Source organism: Phocoena phocoena, chromosome 10 (genome assembly GCF_963924675.1).
Source record: "Phocoena phocoena chromosome 10, mPhoPho1.1, whole genome shotgun sequence".
In the NCBI taxonomy this organism is placed as follows: domain Eukaryota; kingdom Metazoa; phylum Chordata; class Mammalia; order Artiodactyla; family Phocoenidae; genus Phocoena; species Phocoena phocoena.
In genome coordinates, this window is record NC_089228.1 from 63244443 (window position 1) to 63270787 (window position 26345).

At 36.7% G+C, this 26345-nt stretch overlaps 1 protein-coding gene across 1 annotated transcript in view; it reads right to left on the minus strand.

Annotated features, from left to right (window-relative positions):
* Positions 1–18901: 18901 nt before the first annotated feature.
* The window catches only part of TINAG (tubulointerstitial nephritis antigen), a 94617-nt gene continuing 87173 nt past the window's right edge, over positions 18902–26345 (minus strand). The window contains exon 11 of the mRNA XM_065885389.1: positions 18902–19537. Coding sequence (XP_065741461.1) covers positions 19403–19537 — 135 coding nt within the window. The 3' untranslated portion in view covers positions 18902–19402. The remainder of the gene's footprint in view (positions 19538–26345) is intronic.

Consider the following 26345-nt stretch of genomic DNA (forward strand, 5'->3'; position numbering starts at 1 on the left):
ATTATTTCAGTGATTCCTCTGTCTCAAAATGATATCAGAAAAATGTGGGAACTTTCTCATACTATTCTATGAAAAATGATTTAATTTGGTGAGTGGGCTGTACTTTGATAACAGGCTGTTCAAATCATCACTGGCTTTCAACACTGCTGTGTGCTTTTCACTGGGAATCAGCCATCTTTTCTCTTCCAGTGTTTGTGATTGCTAGAGCTGTGGTGATTAGTATTTATGGGCCTGATTGAGGTTTCCCTGGGCTTCAGGGTGCTAACTACCTTCACTTCATCCCTTTGTGCAAAGGTCTTACCAACAACTATGCAGACCCTTTTAGCTCCATATAAATCCTGAGTCCTGTGAGAAACAGAACTTCATCAAAGTGCAAATTGGACCCCATGCTGTTTTGTCTCCTCACATTTATGGGTAATCAATGTCCATGTAGTCGTGTTCTCTAATGCATGGTGTCTGCCCCATTACATAAAATGGAGAATATTTTGTATGAATGTTAATAGCATTTATTAAACTATTTCTGGTTTTACAAAGCTAGAAAGGCAATTTTTTAACACAGAAAAAGAAAAACTTATCATCGCCAATACATACAATTTCTTTCTTACCAGGAACATAAAAAGCCTATATGCCTAAATAAATATAGTCTTAAGTGTATCCATCCCCAGGAAATCTTTGTATCAAACTGTAGAAGAGATGGAATAAAGGAAAGAAGCTGTATTTGGAAGGTAGGTGAAAACTTCTGTAAGCAGCCAGCTGCTTCCTGTTCAGTTTTTCTACGAGACTTTCTGCTGTTTTTCTTTTCCTTTAGGAGCAACATTGAATTTGATTCTTTTCTAGCCCTAAATGTCCTTACATTTTATGAGGCCAGTATCAGCCTGATACTAAAGCCAGACAAAGCATATAGACCAATAGCTTTGATGATCATACATGAAAAAATTCTCAACATCCAATAAGCACTTGGTGAAAGAAGTTCGAGAGTAGAGAGATCAGAACTGGATTTGAGGGATGGACCACAGAGAATGTGGGAAGAAATCTGCCCAATGGCTAAAAAAAGAAGAAAAGGGTCTTCCATCTTGGCACATGGACAGATGAGAAATAAGATGAGGCAGTGAGAAGCAGTGTGAGTTTATACATCCCTTTACATGCTTTTCCATTAAGTGTTCATGTTTCCATGGGAACAAACAAGAGATGGCAAATGGGAATAGGTGAAGCTATATAGCCTATGCATTAACATAGGTTATCTCAGTAAACAACAGAATTATATTTGATACTATACAAAATATAATGCTGAAATGCATCACAGTATAATGGTTTGTCAATAGGTGTAAACTTTTTTTAATAAGAACGGCCCAAATCAATTTCACCCAGACCATCAATATTTGCTAAAGTTAAATATCCATTGGTTGCTGATAGAGTTCCTAGCTACCCCCTTTCCCATACTGCCTCTCTAAAAAGGATGTATTTAAATATTCAGATGAAGTCCTTAAGGTTAGGGAATAAGGAGAATGAATATATTTGGGGGATAGATTCAGATTTGTTTGAAACAGACTCAATTTCAGATATTTAATCCTGTAGTCACACCATGAATTACAATTTGAGTTGGCAAAATATAATCAGCCAGATGAGTCAAAGACACAGAAATGAGTGGAGGTGGGAGGGGGTGGAGGCAAGAATAGTCAAATAGTTAAGCTACTGGGGTTTTGGGGGTGCTGAGCAGCAGGCAATGTGAGACTACACATCTCCCTGTCCACTCACCATGTTTCTTTTCCTTCCTCACTTACTCCCTTTCCTTCACTTTGGGTCCTTTCTTTTCTTACCCTTTTTGAGTATCTTTTTATTTCTTCCTTATCTCCTGTCACTTCTTTTTATCTCTTTTTTCTACTTTTCATTAGAGTTTCCATTCTTTATGAGACTTAAGGAACCCGAATTTTAAATTTAGAATTAATAAAATTTAACTTTCAATTTTTTTTATTTGTATAGTAGAATTTTCTCTTTGATCTAAAGTATTTTAAGAAACATAGAGGAATGAATGCTTTATAGTTCCTCTCTTTTTCTCTATTCCCATTTTCTCTGATCCACTCTTTACTCCCAAGACTGACTCACAATAAATTCTAACTAAAGTTATTTCAATTTCTTTTTAAGTGAAACCAAGTTTTTTGATATGTAAGCCCACAATTAATCTGGGGGATTCTCATTCTTTTAGATTAATTTTATCCCTAAACAGAAGTTACCTGGAATCAAGTATAATCCTGAAAAAAATGTTATCTTCATGGCAGAATAATAAAGCAACAAATGGAAGATTGTTGATTGGCAGTTTTTATCTTTTAGCTCAAGACCTCAAAATTGAAATCAAATAGGAGTATTTAAAGAACTCCCAAAGGTTTTTTTCTCATAGGCTAATTAATTTTGCTCTAATCAGTTCTTACATTTAAATATATTTCAAAATAATTCCTTTTCTTCTGTTTGAAATAGATAATGTTCCCTTGCCTTCACAAAAATATTTACATTTCAAAACAATATGGGGTATTTGCCTGCAGTTTCCTATAGTAACAATCCATTTTCTCTTTTTTTTTCCTTTGAGAAGTAGACTTTTGTTTTATGGAGGATGCATTGCTCAAACGAAAGGAAATTTACATTATTTTTTGATACTTTGAAAGCTACTTCTCATCACAATGTCCCAAAATAATAAGGAAAAATGAGTTATTGTCTTCATTTTATAGAAGAGCACACTAAATTCCAAGGAGGTTAAGTGACTTGTTTGAAGGTAGATATCAGGGAGTATAGTATAGAGATTTATAATTCCTAAACAAGTATTTTATAAAATCTTATTTTCTCTTAACTCTTAAAAGCAATGTTAAACTTATAGTGCTAAAGTTCTGGGTTTTTTTTTCCTTCTGGCATGGTTCTTTTTGATCCATACCTATAATAAACATATAAAGGATATCATATCACACTAGTCCAACAGAAGAGGCAAAAGAGATAAACATCTCCTTGGTAGAGGGGACTTAAGTTTCCAGTAGTAGGATACACTGGAAAACATATGAATCACCTTGGCATCTCTTTTGATAGTCAGCTTATAAAATCAATACCATAATTAATTGGAACATTTACAGAGTATTGGAAAAACTGAAAATAAATAATCAGATTAAGATGCAGTTAAACATGCCATCATTTTCCAGAATGCCTTGTTTCTTCATATTTTTCTGAATTCTTAGTTTCTGCCAATAAAATCCATCTTAGCTAGTTTAAGCAAAAGAGAATTTATGGATCCACATTAGAAGCTCCAAGAATTATTAGGCTCTGAACTCCAATGTCAGAACATCTCCGACTCCAGAACTGGCCTGAGAAGTTGGCTTTAGACACTAATGATGTCAGAACAATAGCTCTGCCACAGTAGAGATTCTTAATTTGAGATGCTGTCACATTACCCACTGCCAGTCCCAGAAACACCATGCTGAGATGCTGTCACATTACCCACTGCCAGTCCCACAAACACCATGCTGAACTGGCTTGGTTAGGAGTCTGTCCCTATTGTCAACCAGAAACAAGAGCCAACAAAGTTCATTTTCCATGTTGAGCCTGTTTCTTCACTTGGCTCAACTCCAAACCAGAATTTTGGGAGGTTTTGTTTCACTGGAGGAAGGTAGATCGTCTGTCTGACCCTAGTGGGAGGGAAGCTGGGGAAGACAACTAGATGCATTCTATCTTGGGGAGGCAGCATTCAATAGGGCTATGGAAATGTGGACACATGTTTAAAAGATTTTAGACATCTCTGAATGACAGATGGTCACCACACCTCTGCAAAAATATCACTCTTATTTGTAGACATATCTAGAACAAAAAGAAAAAAAATTAAACACTAACCATCCACTATACAGATCACCCATAGTTCTTTGGTTCTCAGGTATTTCCTTGGGAAGAAGTTCTGAAGCAAGTTTAATTTAAAAACTGTAAAGTTAACGGTGTTCACATGTTTTAGTTGTAGTTGTTTGGAAATGAAATCAAAGTAAACTTCTAAAATTATGTTCTTCAAAGAGTCAAAGTATCTCTGGGATTAGTTGAAAAAAATCTGTTTGACAGTGATATGGTTAATGAAGCATGCTGCTTTCTACACTTTTAGAGCTGAACTTTCCATAGACTCAAGGCACAATGTTAAACTTTATTTGCTTTCCTTTAATATAGGTTTCCGAGCTTTCATATTTTATTTGTAAAACTTTATCAAATGCCATTATTTCCAGGTAGCTTGTTTTAGAAGCCATCCTTCAACAATAAAGATATACTATTTTGTTTTGGCTAATTAGTCTAATATGTATCTCATTTTTTCTCTCTTTCTTACAGATGGGTTTGAGCTACAAAAAGGTAAATAACCAGAAAAAGGGGAAAATGTTATCATCCAGATATTGTGACCATGAGATTATATCAGCAAAATCTTATTTTGCTAGTATATCTGCAACATCTGACAAGCAGAGTATTTTTCCTGACTTGCCCATTTATACACTGTAGTCTAGTTTTGACTCCATCATTCGATGAATAACATTGAAAAAATCACTTAAATTTTATATGTTGTATTTTTCCACAGTGGCAACAGGTAAAACTGATAATACATGACTCATTCTTCCCAAGAATATGGATAAGATGGAATTGATAGCATATGTTCTTGTTCTGTAGGATTTTTCTAGGAAATGTATGAGATAGATATTAAACTGTGGTCATCTTTGAATTGGAGAAGAAGATCCAATCTTATATTTTAAAACCATCTTCCATATCTTGCTTTCTAATTTTTTTATTGAAATATAGTTGATTTACAATGTTCTGGTGTCCAGCAAAGTGATTCAGATATGTGTATATATATATATATGTATATATATATATATATATATATATATTATTTTTCATTATAGGTTATTACAAGATACCAATCTTCTGTGTTTCCTTCACCTTTGCATCCTTTCCATCTTTATTAGGTAACAGCACTCTGCTGTTTGGGGAGATATTCTCTTCCTGTGCTTCTCCTGTGTGATTCTGGAAGGGCTTTCATACACAGAATCTCATTTCCCTGGCCAAGGGTGCAAACATATACTTCAGTCAAGCTCACTACAGTTTTCTACATCATTGACTCTAGTCATGCATCTAAGAGTTTGAGATATAATTGATACTAAGTCAATGAGTCCCTCCCTGAGACTCATGTACACTGAAAGAGACAGTCTTTCTTTCCTTCAGGACAATGCTTCTCTCAAAATTTAGCATACTTCAGTATTAACTGGACAGTATGTTAAGGCACAGATTGAGGATGGAAAGCCCAGGTCCAGAGTTTCTGAGTCAGTAGGTCTGGGATGTGACCATGGCATTTGCATTTCTAACAAGTTCCTAGGTGTTGCTGATGCTGCTGGTCCAGCATCAGCAACTATGAGAACCACTTCTTTGGAGTCACTTAGTTAAGATGATATCAGCCTAAAACCACCAGTGACTGCTTCCCTTGCTATGCAGATAAAGTTTGCTCATTTTTAAAATGGTATGTGATAAGGTCAAAGCCCAAGAGGTAGAGAAGAAGAGAACAATGAAGATATGAGAAAAAGAATGGTGAGCTCACCATTTAGGCTCTGGATCCTGTTGACCCATTGACTGGTTCCATCTCTATTTTTCCCCGGTTATATGAATCAATAAATGTTCTATCCATCTGATTCTAATTTGAGATGGCCTTCTATTTTTTGAAAACAAAAATTTCATGTGGTCAGTTTCCAACAATAAAGGAAAATTTATTTTGATGGCATTATTTAATGATCTAAGTTTAATTTAAGAACAGCCCCCACCCCCCGCAAATGTACAGTACTGTGGCCATGTTTAATTCTGCAGGAGGAAGATGTAAATATTTTGTACCAAAGTTTTTAAAACAGTTTTCCCATTTTCATGTGTTATACATTAGAATATATTAGTACAGAGGATCAGTGCATTGGTGATTGCTTCCTTAAGAAATAGCTACACATAATTATTTGAATTACCATTAAAAATGATATTTAATTTCTCTGCTCATCATTCTCAGTTGGGTTTTAAAATAGTTCATCAACAGAGTTCAAATTATAATAATATAGGGGCAGCATAATATTTCATATATTTGGAAAATACCCACAATTATTTTGTATGTTTGCACTATCTGCTTTACTAATTCCTGAGTGGCTCAAACCACAAAACCTATTCAGAAGTTTAAATACATTTTCAAAAATAAAAGTGGAAGAACAGAAGAGAGTGGTGCTGGGAATTTCCTGGAGAAGAATTTTGATGATCCTGCTAGGTAATTAACACAATAAATAATGCCTTCTTTGCATGATCTTTCAATTCCCCCACACAGACAAAGTCAAAGTCTTTTCATCTTTTATTTCACCCCCATTTCTAAGGATCTTTTCTTTATACATCACTGAAAAGTCCTTCATTTCTCATTAATGCTTTAAGTACAAAACTAGTTCTGGTGATGATATAATTTTCCCCAAGTCTAAATTAGGTTTCATAAAGAGCATTACAAAGTCAAAAGGCAGAACTCACACTGTTCTACTATTTTACTTGTTTTTATATGAATGAAGAAACCTTGAGTTTCAGAAGCTTGGTTGTTGTTTTTTTTTTTTTTCCTTTTCAAATCAAATTTTTAGAGTTGACTTAGCATTTATTGGACCAAAAATAGCAGAAGAGGTCAGTTTTACACTTTTTATTCTTGCTCAGATTTCAAAAAGATACATAGAGTTTCATTCAATAGAGAACATTTGTATATGTAGCCAAGGAAAGAACCATCTAAATTTTAGTAAAAATTTTCTGTGTATTTGCATCATATGAAACTCAACTTATTAAAACCCAATTTTTGTTGGTTTCTTGTTTTCTTGGGATTTTGATTAATCAGAATTATCTCATTCTATGGACATTGCAGATACTAAACGTGGCCACTGGGATATTCAACAAAATTTTGCATGTTATTTTTTTAATTGTCTGCACTCTAAAATGTTTTCTATTCATCAGCAAGCATATACCAAACATCTGTTTGGAACAACAATTACATTAAGCACAACTGAGGATACAAAACTTTCTCTCTCAAAAAAGTTCTAATTAACTATGAAGAGAGTATACATTATACATACCGACACACACACATTCTGTATGTATACACACACATATACATACACATGCATATATACATATAGAACTTTTTTAGTATTTTTGTAATATTGCTTAATTTCTATTTTAATTGCCCGTCCAATATTATGGGCAAATAATGTCATATTAATCAATTCTTGGTATACATAGTCATTTCTATTTCAAACTTAGTTAACTGAGGATTTTTTTCTTCCCTGATTGCTTTCTGGGAGGTAGCTAATTCCCAGGACCTATTTAGCCTTCCTTGGAGCATTGTGTAGTGAGAGGAGGGAAGAAGGGTATTTGGACCTCATCATCGGTGTCTGTCTATACTGGCACGTGCTGATGTGATGCTCATTCTCCTGTCTGGTCTTGGGCAGGACCATCCCTCCAACCACTGAGATGTCCATCTCACTGTCAATCTCCAGTCCATTTCATTTTGTCCAATTCATCCAAACTTAGAGGCCACTCTTGCTATTTCTTTGTCCCTGTCTGGTACCTAGGAGACTTTTGCTCTCTCTACGTCACTTTAGGACTGTGGGAGACTTGGAGTCATATCAATTTAGTATGTTCAAGCGTGAACTCTTGGTTTTATCTCAAAACTGCTTTTTCTGATTCTTCCACATCTCAGTGAATGACATGACCATCAACCCAGCTTCTCAGGGAAAGATCTAAAAGTCTTCCCTAAATGTAAGTTGGTGCAACCACTGTGGAAAACAGCATGGAAGTTCCTCAGAAAACTAAAAATAGAATTACCATATGATCCAGCAATCCCACTCCTGGGCATATATCCAGACAAAACTATAATTCTAAAAGATAATGCACCCCTATGTTCATAGCAGCACTATTCACAATAGCCAAGACATGGAAACAACCTAAAAGTCCATTGACAGATGAATGGATAACGAAGATGTGGTACATATATACAATGGAATATATTGTATATATGTACAATACATATATATAATTCTCAGCCATAAAAAAGAATGAAATAATGCTATTTACAGCAACATGGAAGCAACTAGAGATTATCATACTAAGTAGGTCAGAAAGAGAAAGACAAATATCATATGATATCACTTATATGTGGAATCTAAAATACAACACAAATGAACCTATCTATGAAACAGAAACAGAATCATGGACATAGAGAACAGACTGGTGGTTGCCAAGGGAGAGGAGGTTGGGGGAGGGATGGAGTGGGAGGTTGGGGTTTGCAGATGTAAGCTTTTATACATAGAACAGATAAACAACAAAGTCCTACTGTATAGCGCAGAGAACTATATTCAACATCCTATGATAAACCACCATGGAAAAGAATATAAAAAAGAGAATATATGTGTGAGTGTGCGTGTGTGTGCACGTGTGTGTGTATAACTGTATCACTTTGCTGTACAGCAGTAATTAACACAACATTGTAAAACAACTATACTTCAATTTAAAAGAACGATAAAAGTCTTCTTTAATCACATGTGCAAGTCTTTTTCTTCCTACTTCTCGTTATCTCCCAGTCCTCAGTTACTGCCCTGATCTGAGCATCTACTACCTCTCATCTGTTCCACTGCAAAAGCTTGCTTACTGGTTCTCTTTCTTCATCTTGATTTTTCTTCAACCCATTTTCCATACAGCAGTTAAAGTGAAAATGGTTGCTCAATGCCTTCCCACTGCACTGAGATTAAAAAACCTAAGTTCTGTACCATGGCCATCTTAGTCCACATGGATTTGCTGCTTCTCCAAAATTACCTTGGTCTACCCCTCATCACATCACACCCCACCCCACTATACTCTGCCCAGTTTATTTTTCTTTCAGCTATTTTCTCACATCAAGAATATTCATGACTCCCTTTTGCACAGATTATTTTCTTATCCTAAAATTCTCTTCCCTCCTTTATTCACCTGGCTGATTTTTTAATATGTTTCCCATAACTTCCCTATAAAAGGCTTTAATGCTTAGGCTATTCAGATGGATCCCCTTTCCCTTACCTCCTTTACTCTCCCTCATTCCAGCCTGTTTGAACTACAAAACTATGTCCATTTTTTATCCCTATATTTCTGTAACTGTTCTCAGTACTCAGCAATAGAGGAGGCACTCAAAAGGATCTGTTGAATTAGGTACCAAATGGGCTGGGACAGAAAAAAGTTACATCCAGCACGTTAATTTTCTCTTTCAACGCAGTATTTCAAGGACAACTTAAAGGTATCTTGGAAATTCACCCTGAAAATCCCTGAGCTTTAACTTTGCTTAATAACCCAAACCTTTGGAGTACTTCTTGAATCCCCTCTCTCTAACTCATCACAATGGGTCTTAAATCAAGTCCTGATACTTTTATAATCCAAACATTTTGCAAAACTGGGCATTACCCTTCTCCACTTCCTGGTCTAAATCACCGCCATCTCTGGTCCCAAGCTTCATAATCAACAGCTGAGCAGTAGCCTTGTCTCTGGTCTTGCCTTCCTCAAATCCAATCTCCAGCCAGCAGCCAGAGTGACTTTTCTAATCTTTTAATAGCCTTCCCCTCCCATTGTTTTGGAGAAAAAGGCAAAGATCTCTAACAACATTCCTACAGTCCTTTACAATCTGCTTGTCACCCACATTCCTAACATCCTCCTTGCCAATCCCTCTCACTCATTTGCAAAAGAACCTCTCCTTGACTTCTCTGAGATTGCTCCTGCCTCCGGACCTCCCTAGAACATTATCACCTGCCATCCAGGCCAGACTTTCTCTAGTCTACTCCTACTTTTCCTTCAGTAACCAACCTAAACATTCCTCCTGAAAAGCCCTTCTGCTGCCAATACTCTGAACTAGACCAATTCCTCCTGTTACAGTTTCTAGTCACATGGAATTTTCTGTCAAAATATCCCTCATAATTTGTTGTAATTATACATTGGATGTCTATTTTTTCACTTCAGACTAAAAATACACATTTCTGAAAGGAGAGCCTAAGTCTGACTTCTTGTCCCAAATATCAGCAGTACCTGGCACAGTCTAATATAGAGCAGACCCTTGACAAATTTCTATTTAAATAACAAGCTTGGACATGAAAGAGACTCCTATCTCCAAAGTTCCAAAAAGACCACATGTGTCTGTGTCTGCATGTGTGCACACGTTTGCACGTGTCTGTGTTCTCACCATAGACAACATCAGATGATTAAAACCATAGGTAACAAATGAATGTTGAAACTCTCCCACTGCAAGAAGCCCAGAGAATCCTGGAAGATGCAGATTTCCATATCCATCTCCTAAAATGAGACAATGTGTGTTTACCTTCAGATTCTATCTGGAAATTGGGAACCCCCTCCTTTCTCCTGCTGCCCCAGGCAGTCCTTGGAGGATAATTTGAAAACTAGAGGAGAGTCTATTCTGTCTTTCTAGAAGCCTTTATACACACACAGCATCCTTGGGTCATAGATTTTCCAGAGCAGTCATGATGTCAAATAGAAGATCTCATTATCTCCCTAAGCACACTTGTAAATATCTGATGTGGCATCCTAATGGTTGGGTCAGAAAATATGGACACTGGCCCTACACAGAACTACTCTGAGGGCAAGATGCCCACCCTTAGCAACCTGCAGCATTGGGTGTCAGGAGTGGGAAAAAAGCTTCAAAGAATTGTTTGGACCATCTGTATTCCCTCCACTCTGCCTTCACTGCACCTGACACCACCTTAAGATGAGGAGAAAGGTATTCTGTCATTAAAAGTCCCTGTACCCAATCAAAACTACAATGAGATATCATCTCACACCAGTCAGAATGGCCATTATCAAAAAATCTAGAAACAATAAATGCTGGAGAGGGTGTGGAGAAAAGGGAACACTCTTGCACTGCTGGTGGGAATGTGAATTGGTTCAGCCACTATGGAGAACAGTATGGAGGTTCCTTAAAAAACTACAAATAGAATTACCATATGACCCAGCAATCCCACTACTGGGCATATACCCTGAGAAAACCAAAATTCAAAAAGAGTCATGTACCAAAATATTCATTGCAGCTCTATTTACAATAGCTCAGAGATGTAAACAACCTAAGTGCCCATCATCGGATGAATGGATAAAGAAGATGTGGCACATATATACAATGGAATATTACTCAGCCTTAAAAAGAAATGAAATTGAGCTATTTGTAATGAGATGGCTAGACCTAGAGTCTGTCATACAGAGTGAAGTAAGTCAGAAAGAAAAAGACAAATACCGTATGCTAACACATATATATGGAATTTAAGAAAAAAAAATGTCATGAAGAACCTAGGGGTAAGACAGGAATAAAGACGCAGACCTACTGGAGAATGGACTTGAGGTTATGGGGAGGGGGAAGAGTGAGCTTTGACAGGGCGAGAGAGAGTCATGGACATATACACACTAACAAACATAGTAAGGTAGATAGCTAGTGGGAAGCAGCCGCATGGCACAGGGATATTAGCTCGGTGCTTTGTGACAGCCTGGAGGGGTGGGATAGGGAAAGTGGGAGGGAGGGAGATGCAAGAGGGAAGACATATGGGAACATATGTATATGTATAACTGATTCACTTTGTTATAAAGCAGAAACTAACACACCATTGTAAAGCAATTATACCCCAATAAAGATGTTAAAATAAATAAGTAAATAAATAAAAATAAAAAAGATAAGGAGAAAAAAAAAAGTCCCTTTGCCCTTTTAAAATTATATCTTCTGGAACTGCATGTACCACCTACTAAATTAAGTGGAGACTATATACAGCACTTGTCATTATCACTCAATACATAGCAAAGGCTCAATGAATGATGGTTTGATTAATGTGTTAACTCAGTTGAACATGATCCCCAAAGAGTAATAGATATTTAGTAACTTCTCAGAGGTCTTAAAGCTGCTTTACCTGATAATTTAATATTCATAAGGAAGATTGAGTCTTAGTTTTACTGTACAGTTACCCCTTGAACAACATGGGTTTGAACTGCCTGGGTCCACTTATACAGGGGTTTTCTTCAATAATTACTACATGATCCATGGTTGGTTGCATCCATGGATGTGGATGTGGAAAGCTGACTGTAAAGTTATACACAGATTTTTTACTTTGCAGAAGTTCAGAGCCCCTAACCACTACATTGTTCAAGAATCAACTGTAATTCACAGGTGTCTTTCAAAACTGTATTAAAATAGAAAAAAATTGTTATTTTTATTACTTCAACTATATCATCATCTTAATTATTCTATAATCCTTTTAAGCACTGTTCATATGCATATCATATGCATATGTAAAATATTCTGACAAATGATCAAAAGGAGGCTTTTTCTACAATGCAGTTACTTCCGTTTTAAATTAATATTTATTTCCAAGGAAAGATATCTCATGCCGTATTAATTCATGAATCAAAAGCATAAATTAGAGTTGGTTAAATGCTAAAGAGATTGCAAATGGCAATTATCAATAGTAACTGCAACAGTAAGAATAAAACTTTCTTCCTTTGCACAAATATCTCTTTACTGGGAACATACCTGTGAATTTAACATGCCAAACACTAAATACTGTAAAGAGAAATACAACATACTACAAAATCAGAAACAGATTTTTAAATACCAAAGTCATTTACAGCTTGCTTGACTTTTCTGCTACTTTATTTTCTTTGTCTCTGTAGGAAACTGGTGGGCTAAGAAAGGAGAGATCTATGGCTAGCAGTTTTTAAAAAGAGAATGTTATCACTTGAAATGAAAAAAACTAACACTTAATGGCCTGGGCACAGAGAGTGGCTCTCCCTGGAAACATGGCTTTCATAAGTAAATAAATCTGTGAACTAGCCTGTTGTGAATTTTCCAGTGTCAAACGTATATTAGAGACCTAAACACTAAAACATGTTTCTTACAATGCAAAGTACATCAGTGCCACGAGTTACCAAATCACATAGTTGATATATTATGCTATTAAATTATTTATACATTGTATTTGTAAATATACTGAATAGAGATGATCTAAGAGAGTACATGAGAAGTAAAATATAACTGCTCATACAGTTGATGCAACTTTTCTCCAGGTTTAACTAATTAGAAAGTGTGTGGGGTTTTTTTTTTTTTTTAGCATTTAAGTAATTACAATTATAAAGAGCTAAACAGAATTGTGATTATACTGAAAGGCATCATTTAGAGAGCACAGTACAGAAATACTTAAATTAGAACACCAGAAAACCTCAAAATTAATGAGTTAAGGGTTTACTTTAAGAAGTTAGAAAAGAATTCCAGAATAAATACAAAGAAATTAAAAAGAAGATAACAAAGATGAGATCATTAACTCTATAGAAAATAAAGTCGCAGAAGAGAGTACCAAAAAACCCAAATCTGTTTCTTTGAAAAGGAAAAGGAAATAGACAAATCTCTGATAAATTTTTTCAAGAAAGAAAAAGAGAGAATGCATATATTAAAGGATAAATAATATTAGGAAGGAAAAGTGAGAAATAAATGCAGATCCAGAAAAATTAAAAGAATGTTAGTAAAAATATGAATAATATAAACCAATATCTTCTAATAATATGAAAACATATGAAATGGGCAAATATATATATTTTTTTATTGCTTACATACGCTGCATATATTTTCTCCTCATGTACCTCACCTGTTCATTTTCCTTATTGTGTCAATTGTGTCTTTTGGTGAGCAATGTTCTAAATTTCATGTAGCAAAATTTACCAAACTTATTTATTTCATGGTTAATGCTTCCTGTCTTACTATTTATTTCTTCTTGAGTCACTTTGTGTTTTATATATATATTTATCTCATATAATTTATATAATTATATAATATTTAATATATGTATATATAAAAACCACAAAATGTCTATACTTACTATTTCATAAAACAGTCATTTGTGAGATAATACATATAGTTGAATCTGCAGATGTGAAACCCGTGGGTAAGGAGCGCCAACTCTCATCATTGAACTATGCTATTTTATATATAAAAGGGACCTGAGTATCTGCAGATTTGGTTATCTGTGGGGGCCCCTGGAACAAATCCCCCATGGATATTGAGGGACAACTGTAATAAATATTGAATGGATAATGTGTTATTTAATGAGGATTTTTAGGAGAAAAGGAGCTGTGGACACACATGGAACCACTGTATACAACATGTACAGTTGTATACAATGTTTTGTATGTTGTATAAAATGAACCATTATATACAACTGTACATTGTATACAGCTGTACATTGTGTACAACTGTACATGTTTATCCCCACAATGAGTACGTGGCCAGGTGAGTGAGAACTGAGCCAGCCTGGGCTTTGCCAGGTGTTACTACTACTCTAGGACTTCCCAGTGGCCTAACTGTGACCTGGGAGTCTTTAAAATAGTGGATGTAACACAAGGTATATCTTAGATTCTGTATAACTGACACTTTTTCTCCTTATAATCTCAGAAGAAACACAGACTTAGCTCGTTTCATAGGGAGTGGATGTTACAGACAGGGGTCCAGGGAACAGATGATGGAGGGAAAAGTTATTTCCAGACACTCTACTTCTAACTAATGAGGCTCTTTCTGCCAGTTCTCAGGAGAAATCCCACTTTATTGGGTTTACACATCAATGACTTTTTAAACATTTCCTTTGGATATCTTACAAAATGATGTACAATAGTGTTCACAGCTGAAGGTGGAGAAGGTTTTCCTCCCTTCATTCAACTACCCCATTCCTGACAGCGCTGGACTGATTCTCCCTCCTTCATTGACCACTCTGGGGAGGGAATGTCTGTGTGTCCTTTAGGACTTTCCTTTCTGATACAATGGCACCTGATGGAGTGATGCTTCTCTATCGTGAAACATTTCATAAAATGTAGTTTATGAGATGATACCCACTCTCTTTTTCCTTTTTTTCCTTTTTAATATGGAATCAACCTCCACCCAAAGAAAAATAAATGTCCTAGATCATAATCCTTTTGATAAGCAATCATGGTGAAACAACATACAAAGTCCCTATAAATTACTGTGAAGAAGTGGGAAAAAAATCTTTCCCTACATAGATTATAATACATTCCCTATAAGTCAAAAGAGTTTAACCAATAAAAAGGACATATAATAGCAAGCATTATAGTACATAAGATATAATTAAACAAGGTATTGAGAGCGTGAGCTAATTGATCATTGAGAAATTATTCCTTTATTCAATCTTAATTTCCAATATCTATATGGAATGAACCAAAAATGTATTTTCTGTTCATCCTATTATTTATTCCTGGCCCTCATCCTATTCTCCTCTGTATCTGGTAAAGTGTGGAAGCTGACCTTGACAGCCTAATTTCATCACCTCCTGTATCAGTTGTCTTTCTGCAGGATCAGCCAATGAGGGACACTGATGAGAGTTCGGAAATTTTGAGCAAGGGAGAAGCCTCAGTGTTTCTTTCCCTTCCTCTCTGCTTCAGGTGGCAAATTTGGCCACAACATGTCTTTTCATAACTCCAGCTTCCACCAGACAGTCCAGTCATGCTCCCAGCTACCACCAGGAAAATGGCAGTCCCCAGATCCCAGTAACCCACTTCTTCACTCTGTCCTGTCAGTCTAGGGCTTATGGCAGCTTCCTACTTTTGCTCATCCCTGGACTGACTCAGCATCCTTTATTGCTTTCTCTGCTCCTCCATCACCTATGTAACCAAGTCTTTTCACTATACTCCTCCTGTCGCAAATACTTAGAGATGTTCCCATTTTTTCTGGTTGAATATCAACTAACAAACAATTCCATTTTATGGGTTTAAAGAGAATTTTTGAACATGCATTTTAAAAACCTGGAGAAGGCTTTTTATTGTTTAGGATACAATGAGATGGGACTCAAACATGGTGAAGCAAGAAAGGGCCTGAGCCCTGTCTTCAAGATCTTTCCTATTTCTTTCTTATGTGTGTTTCCTAATGACACCTGAAGAAAGAAGCATTGTTCAATGTGCTACATTGGGACTATTTCCCCAGTTTTCCAGGAAAAACTAGACAACAGTAATCAGTTTCAATTAGAACCCATGAAGAGCACATAAATGGCAAATACTTTGGATTGAACAGGAAGAAAACCAGGTCTGTGTGCTCACAGTATCACTCAATCTGAGACATATTGTCTTGGCTAAATTATGTGATCACAAGGACAGTGCTTCCCTCCTGTGCTCTAAACACAAAATAATAAGACTTCATATATGCAAGCAAAGACTGGAATGCTAAAGACATATGGACCAAATGTGTCATCCTTTCCATTGCTCAGTTCAGGCCGAGGTGAGTAGAGCACACCTGCAGGCCAAGAGAAGCCACAGTGCAGGGGGACACTGTCTAGTCATCTGTCAAATCCATTCTACAAATAGCCACTCAGTCCCCAGTGTGGGCAAAGGAAGACGCCAATCACTATTTTTTGAAGGTCAACTCAGGGCCTTTAGATAAGAAATAGAACCAAACATGCTCTTTAAAGTTGTAAAAATGAGAAAAATCTGATTATTATATCTTATTAGAAGATAATGAATACATATGCTCTATAGTAGGTCCTGTACTATACAGTAGTCCTTGTTGTTTATCTATTTTACACATGGTAGTGTGTATCAGTTAAACCCAAACTCCCAATTTATCCTTCCTCTCCATTGTCCTTTGATAACCATAAGTTTGTTTTCTATGTCTGTGAGTCTGTTTCTGTTTTTTAAATAAGTTTATTTGTATCATTTTTTAGACTCCACATATGAGTGATAACATATGATATTTGTCTTTCTCTGTCTGATTTACTTCACTTAGTGTGATAATTTCTAGGTCTATCCATGTTGCTGAAAATGGCATTATTTCTTTTATTCGGGCTGAGTAATATTCCTGTGTGTGTGTGTGTGTGTGTGTGTGTGTGTGTGTGTGTGTGTGTGTATACACACACACTGGATCTTCTTTACCCATTCATCTGTCAGTGGACATTTAGGTTGCTTCCATGTCTTGGCTATTGTGAATACTGCCGCTATGAACATTGGGATGCATTTACCTTTTCAAATTAAGAGTTTTCTCCAGATCTATGCCTAGGATATGATTGCTGGATCATATGATAGCTCTATTTTTAGTTTTTAAGTAACCTCCATACTGTTTTCCATAGTGGCTGCAAAAGTAGGAAATTTTAAAACAGCAGAATCTGGGTCTACAATCTAGACCCACAAGCCACAGTGTGAAAATTCATTCCAACAATTTTCGTCCATTTACATACTGAATCAACTTAATCCCATTAAGTATTTTTAAAAGCAATGTTAGCCATCTGGCATTTTTATGCATTAGCATTTATTACTTCTTCAGTCTTCAGCATCTGAAGAATGTTTTAAAAGTGTAGGGCTTCCCTGGTGGCGCAGTGGTTGAGAGTCTGCCTGCCGATGCAGGGGACGCGGGTTCGTGCCCCAGTCCGGGAAGATCCCACATGCCACGGAGCAGCTGGGCCCATAATCCATGGCTGCTGGACCTGCGTGTCTGGAGCCTGTGCTCCGCAACGGGGGAGGCCACAGTGGTGAGAGGCCAGCATATCGCAAAAAAAAAAAAAAAAAGAAAAGAAAAAAGTGTCTTAATACCTGTAGCAAAGACACTGCTGGTGCCCTCCCCACATTGCCTCACCTGTGCCATTTCAGTGACCATCAACCTCACATCCAGCTACTGGAAACTGCTTTTCTTTGTCTATGGATTTTTTCTTGACACTGGAACCTGTTTCTTACACCCTTGTGCCAGGTAAGAACAGCCAGGAAATTCATGGCCCCAAGAGCAGCCCTCAACCAATAAGCTTCCTTCTTCGGTGGCATTTATCTGAGGGATGATATGGAGAGTCCCTAGTACATAAGAACTAGTTGCCTGATGCTTTGCTTGGAAATGTGCCTTTCATTGTCTGCCTTTGCTGCCCTGAATCACTGCCCTACTCCCTTCTCAGTGTTCCCTTCACCGCCAAAACCACTCAAACCTTGTCTCAGGGAATCCAAACAGACAAACCCAAATTATGTCTCAATCCTCTGGGGACACATCAGCCAACCACAGCAAGGTGAATTAGACTCATGTATAGTTTCTAGGGGAGAAGTAAGTGAATAGATCCTTCTTCTGATAAAGTTGCAGTGATTACTGGAGAAAACAATCATTAAGGAAACACTTTACCTTTCTGTGCTCTATTTTCTCACAATTTCAGCACATCTGGCTTATCTAACCAGGGTACCTTTGGGCACAACCCCATTAAAAAAAGCCCTACCCTGGAAATCCAGAAAATAGAGGGCCCAGAAACAAAGGCTATGGATATTTCACCATTGTCATTATAATCCACCATGCTCACTAACAGATCAGCTTTGCTTCTTCATTTATTAGTTTGCCATTTAAGATGCCAGTGAATTATTAAAAGATTGTATCCTTTCCCAACCAGGATGATGATAGTATTTTTGTCTCTCTGACTATAGAGAACTAAAATTAAAATTAGTTGCAAATTAGTGCCAATTTAGCTTACTTTTCAGCATCTCAAGCAGTGAACTGTGAAATGGTTGTGATAAAAGTGTGTTTATTCTTTCTGAGTCATGGTATCAGGTTGCTGTTTGGAGGAGGTAAATGTGTGATCTTTCCAGATACAGTTTTGCAGCTCATTTTAATAGACTTTACACAAAGGGCACTGGCTTCCAAAAACAGGAGTATGTGTGTATATCAGGACGGTACTTGCATCGTCAGCATCACCCCCTAAGTCTTTTCATTACTTATCATCTTCCCCACCTCACAAGCCATTACACAGTAGGGTAAAGAGTAGCTCTTTCCTGTGAGAGTGAGTCACCTTTTGAGATTGCGAGTTCAGCTTAGACAAATGAAAAGAACCAAAATGTGAGCTTATTGAGGGAAACAATCTATTTCCATCTCTTTCTGGCAAAACATAAGCAAGGTCTGAATTAAGAAGGCATTATTGGGTTGAAAAAAATCGTAACAATGGTAAATTGGTGTTTTCGGTGCTTTTTGTCAGTTCTCATTGGTCAAAGAGAGAGAAACCAGATCACATCTACAAACAAATGCTGTGAATGTTTAGAACAAGTGCCATCACACTGTTAAATGATAAAAGTCAAAAAGAACATTGTCAGGAGAGGGAAATAAAGACTGCCAGGGAACTCGAAAGGTATTTGAAGCCACTCTCCATGCTCTGTTAGTGTTTTTACATACTCGGTAATATAAAGGAAGCAGAAGCTTAGAGCCCAGGGTGAAACAAGAAAACAAGCACGTTATACTAACAAGGCCAAGAGGCAGAGATTCCACTGTCACAGAGAACGTCATGTTGCTTAATTTCAACTTAAAGGGTGACTTGAATGCCTGGCCTTATGGAAATTTAGTGCTTTGTTATGGTTCATCTGAACTTGTCAGTTGGCCCCAAGCTGCGATAATCAACTTTTCAATGTCAGACTCATTTACTCCTCGAAGAATTCTGAAATAGCCATTCTCTCCCCAGGACTTTCCCCAGGAATTGGCAGCAATCTGCAGAAAAAAAAAAAAACAACTGAATAATACTTGGATATTTTTTAATCCAACCTGTAAAGTTACAGGGAACTCTTATGTAGCTTTATATGCTTTTGACTTATTATAGATTGTGATTATTAAGAACCTACACATTTTAAAAAGAAGAACAAAACAATTATATTATTCATTAATTACATTAATATGCATATATACTCATGTTCATGATAACCAGAATTGATGAATTCCCCCAGAGTACAATAATAACATATGAGACTTTGAAATGCCACATCAGAAAATGACACACGCTGCAGTTACAGAGTGTCTATTATGTGACTGGCCCTGTGCTAAGCACGGGAGGAACCATGATAAAAAATATCCTGTGTTCAGGGAGCTTATGGTCTAATGAAGGATGGTCAACATAAGGCAAGTACTAAGGTAGATATATACACATAGAGAGGCATCTCACTTATCTGAATGGTTCAGGAAGTTGTCATGAAGTACTACATGTGATACATATTAAAGCCTAGGAGTAAATTAACCAGATTAAAAAAATTGAGGAAGGGAGATTCAGGTAAACAGTAAAAACATAAATATCAAAGCATGAAGCAGCATGAAGCAGAGAAATGAAGCAACAAAATTGTTATAATTAGATCATAAAACAGAAGCAGGTTGGTAGTTTATGATGCTAGAAGGGGAGGAGAGGAAATCCATACTGAGAAAATAATGGTGAAAATGATGACAAGTTGTTGAGTTACTTCCAGCAGGAGTGCAGGTGGACAAATTTATATTTTGACTACATTATTCTGTATGAACTGAGATGGATGAATTTAAAAGGGTAGGGAAAAAAACCCACGGGGATGTAAACAGCTCTTTGCAGGAAACCGTCCTCAGCAGGAAACCCCTTTTCTTGTCACTTTAGCAAAGCTATATTTTAACTAAACTTAAACAGTCTGCCCCCATGCTCTGCTCATCTCTGACCCAAGCATAGTTTTCAAATCTTTTGATCACACACTACCTTGCCTAATCTGTTGGTTCTTCCCATAGATCAAAGAAGTAGAAATGAAGAATAAATAACAGATGACCAGATCTCTTCCCTAGCTTCCCCTTCAGTGATCTCCAGAACAAACTGTGTGAACAAGACAGAAACTAAAGAAAGATCACAAAAGTGGACAAGCCTGCAGGCAGTAGGGGATGGCAAGGACTCTGACCCCCTATCCCAATGATTAACTGAGATTACTTCCCCTTTTCCCTTTAAAACTTTCATGGCCAAGAAGAATCTTTGGAGTTGGTTTTTGGGGGACACAAGTCTGCCTTCTCCCCAGATTTCTGACTTTCTGATTAAAAGCAATTTTCACTTACACCTTTATTTCTGGACTCTCAGTTCTGTTGCATTAATCTATTTGTCTGTTTTTATGCCAGTATCATACTGTTTTGATCATTATACATTTATAGTATAACTTGAAATCAGGAAATGTGATACTCCTTGCTTTGTTTTTCTTTCAAAGGACTTCTTTGGCTACTTGGGGTCTTTTTTGTTTCCATATAAATTTTAGGATTCTTTTTTTCAATTTCTGTAAAAAATGCCATTGGAATCTTGATAGGGATTGCATTGAAGATATAGATGTTTTCGGTAGTATTGAAATTCTAACAATATTAATTCTTCCCCTTCATGAACACAGGATACCTTTTCATTTATTTGTGACATTTTTGATATCTTTCATCAATGTCTTAGAGTTTTCAGAGTAGAGATCTTTCACCTCCTTGGTTAAGTTTATTCCGAAGTTTTTTCTTTTTTTTTTTTTGATGCTATTGTACATGGGATTGTTTGTTTTCTTTATTTCTTTTTCAGATAATCTGTTACTAGTGTCTAAAAAGGCTACTGATTTTTGTATGTTAGTTTTGTTATCCTGTAATTTTACTGAATTAATTGATTTGATCTAACAACTTTTGGGTGAAGTCTTTAGGATTTTCCAAACAGGTATACCTTGGAGATTTTGCAGGTTCAGTTCCAGAACACTGCAATAAAATGAATAGCGCAATAAAGTGAGTCACATCAATTTTTTGGTTTCCCAGTGCATATAAAAGTTATGTTTACACTATACTGTAGTCTTTTAAGTGTATAATAGCATTACATCTAAAAAAATGTGCATACTTTAATTAAGGATACTTTATTGTTAAAAAATGCCTACCATCATCTGATTATTTAGCAAGTTGAAATATTTTTGCTGGTAGAAGATTTAAAATATTGCAAGAATTACCAAAATGTGACACAGAGACACAAAGTGAGCAAATGCTTTTGGAAAAATGGTGCCAATAGACTACTCAATATGGCCTATTGCCACAGATCTTCAATTTCTACAACAAAACAAAACAAAAAAAACAATATTTGTAAAGTGCAATAAAGTGACGTGCAATGAAACATGGTATGCCTATATAAACTGCAAATAGAATCAGTTTTACTTCTTCCTTTCCAATTCTGATGGTTTTTATTTCTTTTTCTTGCCAGAGGGCTCTGGAAAGGACTTCTAGTACTATGTTGAATAGGAGTGGTGAGAATGGGCACCATTTTCTTGTTTCTCATCTTAGAGGAAAAGTTTTCAACTTTTCACCATTAAGTATAATGTTATCTATGAGGTACATTCCTTCTATACTTGTTAAGAGTTTTTATCATTAACAAATGTAGAATTTTGTCAGATGTTTTTTCTGAATCTATTAAAATTACTATATAATTTTTTCTTTCATTCTATTAATGTGATGTTTCACATTGATTGATTCATGTGTGTTGAACCATCCTTGCATACCAGGTATAAATCACATGTGATCATGGTGAATGATTCTTTTTTTTTTTCTTTTTTTTGCAGTACGTGGGCCTCTCACTGTTGTGGCCTCTCCTGTTGCAGAGCACAGGCTCCGGACGCGCAGGCTCAATGGCCATGGCTCACGGGCCCAGCCGCTCTGCAGCACGTGGGATCCTCCCAGACTGGGGCACGAACCTGTGTCCCCTGCATCAGCAGGCAGACTCTCATCCACTGCGCCACCAGGGAAGCCCTGAATGATTCTTTTAATGTGCTGCTAAATCAAATTTGCTGGCAATAAAATGCTGTCTTTTTTTTTTTTTTTTTTGGTACGCGGGCCTCTCACTGTTGGGGCCTCTCCCGTTGCGGAGCACAGGCTCCAGACAGGCAGGCTCAGCGGCCATGGTTCACGGGCCCAGCCGCTCCATGGCATGTGGGATCTTCCCGGACTGGGGCACGAACCCACGTCCGCTGCATTGGCAGCAGACAGACTCTCAACCACTGCGCCACCAGGGAAGCCCTAAATGCTGTCTTAATTACTGTAGATTTATATAGTCTTGAAACCTGGTAGTGTACATCCTCCAACTTTGTTCTTCTTTACTGTGACTATCTTGGGTATTCTAGGTCTTGTGCATTTCCATTTAAAGTTTAGAATCATCTTTTCAGTATAATCCTCTCTCCCCCTCCAAAAAAAAAAAATGTCTGCTGGGACATAGATTTGGATGTTACTAAATTAATAGATCAATTTGGGAAAGTTAATCTAGAGACTTCCAGGTCATCAATATGGTATAATTCTCCTTTTAGCTAAGTCTTCTTTAATTTCTCGTAACACTAAAAATCTTGCACATTTTTCATTGACATACTCCCTAGGTTTTTATTTATTTATTTTTGGCTGCATTGGGTCTTCGTTGCTGTGCACGGGCTTTTCTCTAGTTGCATCATGTGGGGGCTACTCTTCGTTGTGGTGCACGGGCTTCTTATTGTGCTGGCTTCTCTTGTTGTGGAGCATGGGCTCTAGGCACACGGGCTTCAGTAGTTGTGGCATGAGGGCTCAGTAGTTGTGGCTCATGGGCTCTAGAGTGCAGGCTCAGTAGTTGTGGTGCATGGGCTTAGTTGCTCCATGGCATGTGGAATCTTCCCAGACCAGGGCTCGAACCCATGTCCCCTGCATTGGCAGGTGGATTCTCAAGCACTGCACCACCAGGGAAGTACTTCCTAGGTTTTTAACTAGTTACATCATTTTTTTTTTTTTGTATTAGGACTTTAATTGAGCAAAAAGGTTATTTTCTTCACAACGGTTACATTAATAAAAGGCTTTAAGCTAAAATTAGTCATTAAACCTAAGTCACTTGTATTTTCAAAAAACCAAGAAACAAATATAGGCCAAAAATAATTACTTTCTCTTCAAAATATTTATAAAACTGGAAAGACTATTATACACAGAAAATTCTAATACTTCAAAGTAAAGCTATGTTTTCCCTGGAAACTTGCTGAAATTTTCCTCAAAGATGTAGCAGGAGTGCAGTATAGCAGAAACTGGACAGAGGACAGTCACAGCTTATGCCCCTAACTAGATATTTCCTATACTTTGTCTAAGCCATCCAATTTTTGGTACTGTGCTACAGCAGCCCTAGCAAACTGATACACTTCTGTATTCCCTAGGGTTCATTTTTGATGTTGCCTACTAAATATCCCAGTAATATTCTTTAAAAAGAATAACTCAGTATAACTCTTTAAAAAGCCAGACCATGACCTAGAGACTCTGTTCAGCTTATCTCCTCCCAGCTTATCTCCTCCTCTCTATTAAATTAAACCTTCATTTAATAGAGACAGTACTTCACTTTCCTTTCATAAATAGTTCTGTAATTTGTTCTCAGTTTTTCAAAAATAAAAAATATATTGTTGAGTGACTTCCCTGGCAGTCCAGTGGTTAAGACTCTGCACTTCCACTGCAGGGGGCAGGGGTTTGATCCCTGGTTGGGCAACTAAGATCCCATGTGCTGCACAGTGCAGCCAAAAAAAAATCTGGGAACTAAAAGAGCTAATCAAAGTCCCAGAAGGCAAGAGGGAGAGGTAATATGAAAGAGAGTGTGAGAGACATAGAGGATAATACGAGAAGGACAATCACCTATTTATAGAAAGGTCCAAAAGTAAAGGAAGGAAAGATGGTATATTCAGCTATAATAACTGAGACCTTTATAGTAGTCATCAATACTCTGAATCCTCAGAATTGGAACACAAAAAGCCCCAATTCTTACACAAAATTTAACACAACAGATACTACAGCAATATAATCAGAATTATTTTGGTAATGTCAGGTCTACTTTCAGATCAGAAATTTCCTGAAGAGTAATATCTCTCTCGCTCCTGGAATTTTAATTTCTGTAAGTAAAGACAGCAAGGTGTTTCTCTCACTGCTATAGATATAAGTAGAAATAATTATGAACTAGATGCAATACATGTAAGAAAAGGCAATAAGTTCATTATGAATTACAGTAATTATGACCCTTAGTAAAATGACATATCCCATCCAAAGAATTTCACACAATTCTACATTCCACATATATGTGTTAATATAAGATATTTATTTTTCTCTTTCTGACTTACTTCACTCTGTATGACAGTCTCTAGTTGCATCCACGTCTCTACAAATGACCCAATTTTGTTCCTTTTTAAGGCAGAGTAATATTCCATTGTATATATGTACCACATCTTCTTTATCCATTCATCTGTCAATGAGCATCTAGGTTGCTTCCATGACCTGGCTATTGTAAATAGTGCTACAATGAACATTGGGGTGCATATGTCTTTTTGAACTATGGTTTTCTCTGGGTGCTGGGTCATGTGGTAATTCTATTTTTAGTTTTTTAAGGAATCTCCATACTGTTCTCCATAGTGGCTGTATCAATTTACATTCCCACCAACAGTGCAAGAGGGTTCCCTTTTCTCCACACCCTCTCCAGCATTTGTTGTTTGTAGATATTCTGATGATGCCCATTCTAACTGGTGTGAGGTGATACCTCATTGTAATTTTGTTTGCATTTCTCTGATAATTAGTGATGTTGAGCAGCTTTTCATATGCTTCTTGGCCATCTGAATGTCTTCTTTGGAGAAATGTCTATTTAGCTCTTCTGCCCATTTTTGGATTGGGCTGTTTGTTTTTTTTTAATACTGAGCTGCATGTGCTGTTTATATATTTTGGGTATTAATCCTTTGTCCATTGATTCGTTTGCAAATATTTTCTCCCATTCTGAGAGTTGTCTTTTGGTCTTGTTTATGGTTTCCTTTACTGTGCAAAATCTTTGAAGTTTCATTAGGTCCCATTTGTTTATTTTTGTTTTTATTTCCATTATTCTAGGAGGTGGATCAAAAAATATCTTGCTGTGATTTATGTCAAAGAGCATTCTTCTTATGTTTTCTGCTAAGAGTTTTACAGTGCCCAGTCTTACATCTAGGTCTCTAATCCATTTTTAGTTTATTTTTGTGTATTGTGTTAGGGAGTGTTCTAATTTCATTCTTTCACATGTAGCTGTCCAGTTTTCCCAGCACCACTTATTGAAGAGACTGTCTTTTCTCCATTGTATATCCTTGCCTCTTTTGTAATAGATTAGTTGACCATAGGAGCGTGGGTTTATCTCTGGATTTTCTGTCCTGTTCCATTGATCTATATTTCTGTTTTTGTGCCAGTACCATACTGTCTTGATTACTATAGCTTTGTAGCATAGTCTGAAGTCAGGGAGTCTGATTCCTCCAACTCCATTTTTTTCCCTAAAGACTGCTTTGGCTATTTGGGGTCTTTTGTGTTTCCATACAAATTTTAAGATTTTTTGTTCTAGTTCTGTAAAAAATGCCACTGGTAATTTGATAGGGATTGTATTGAATCTGTAGATTGCTTTGGGTAGTATAGCCATTTTCACGATATTGATTCTTCTAACGCAAGAACATGGTATATCTCTCCATCTGTTTGTATCATCTTTAATTTCTTTCATCAGTGTCTTATAGTTTTCTGCATACAGGTCTTTTGTCTCCCT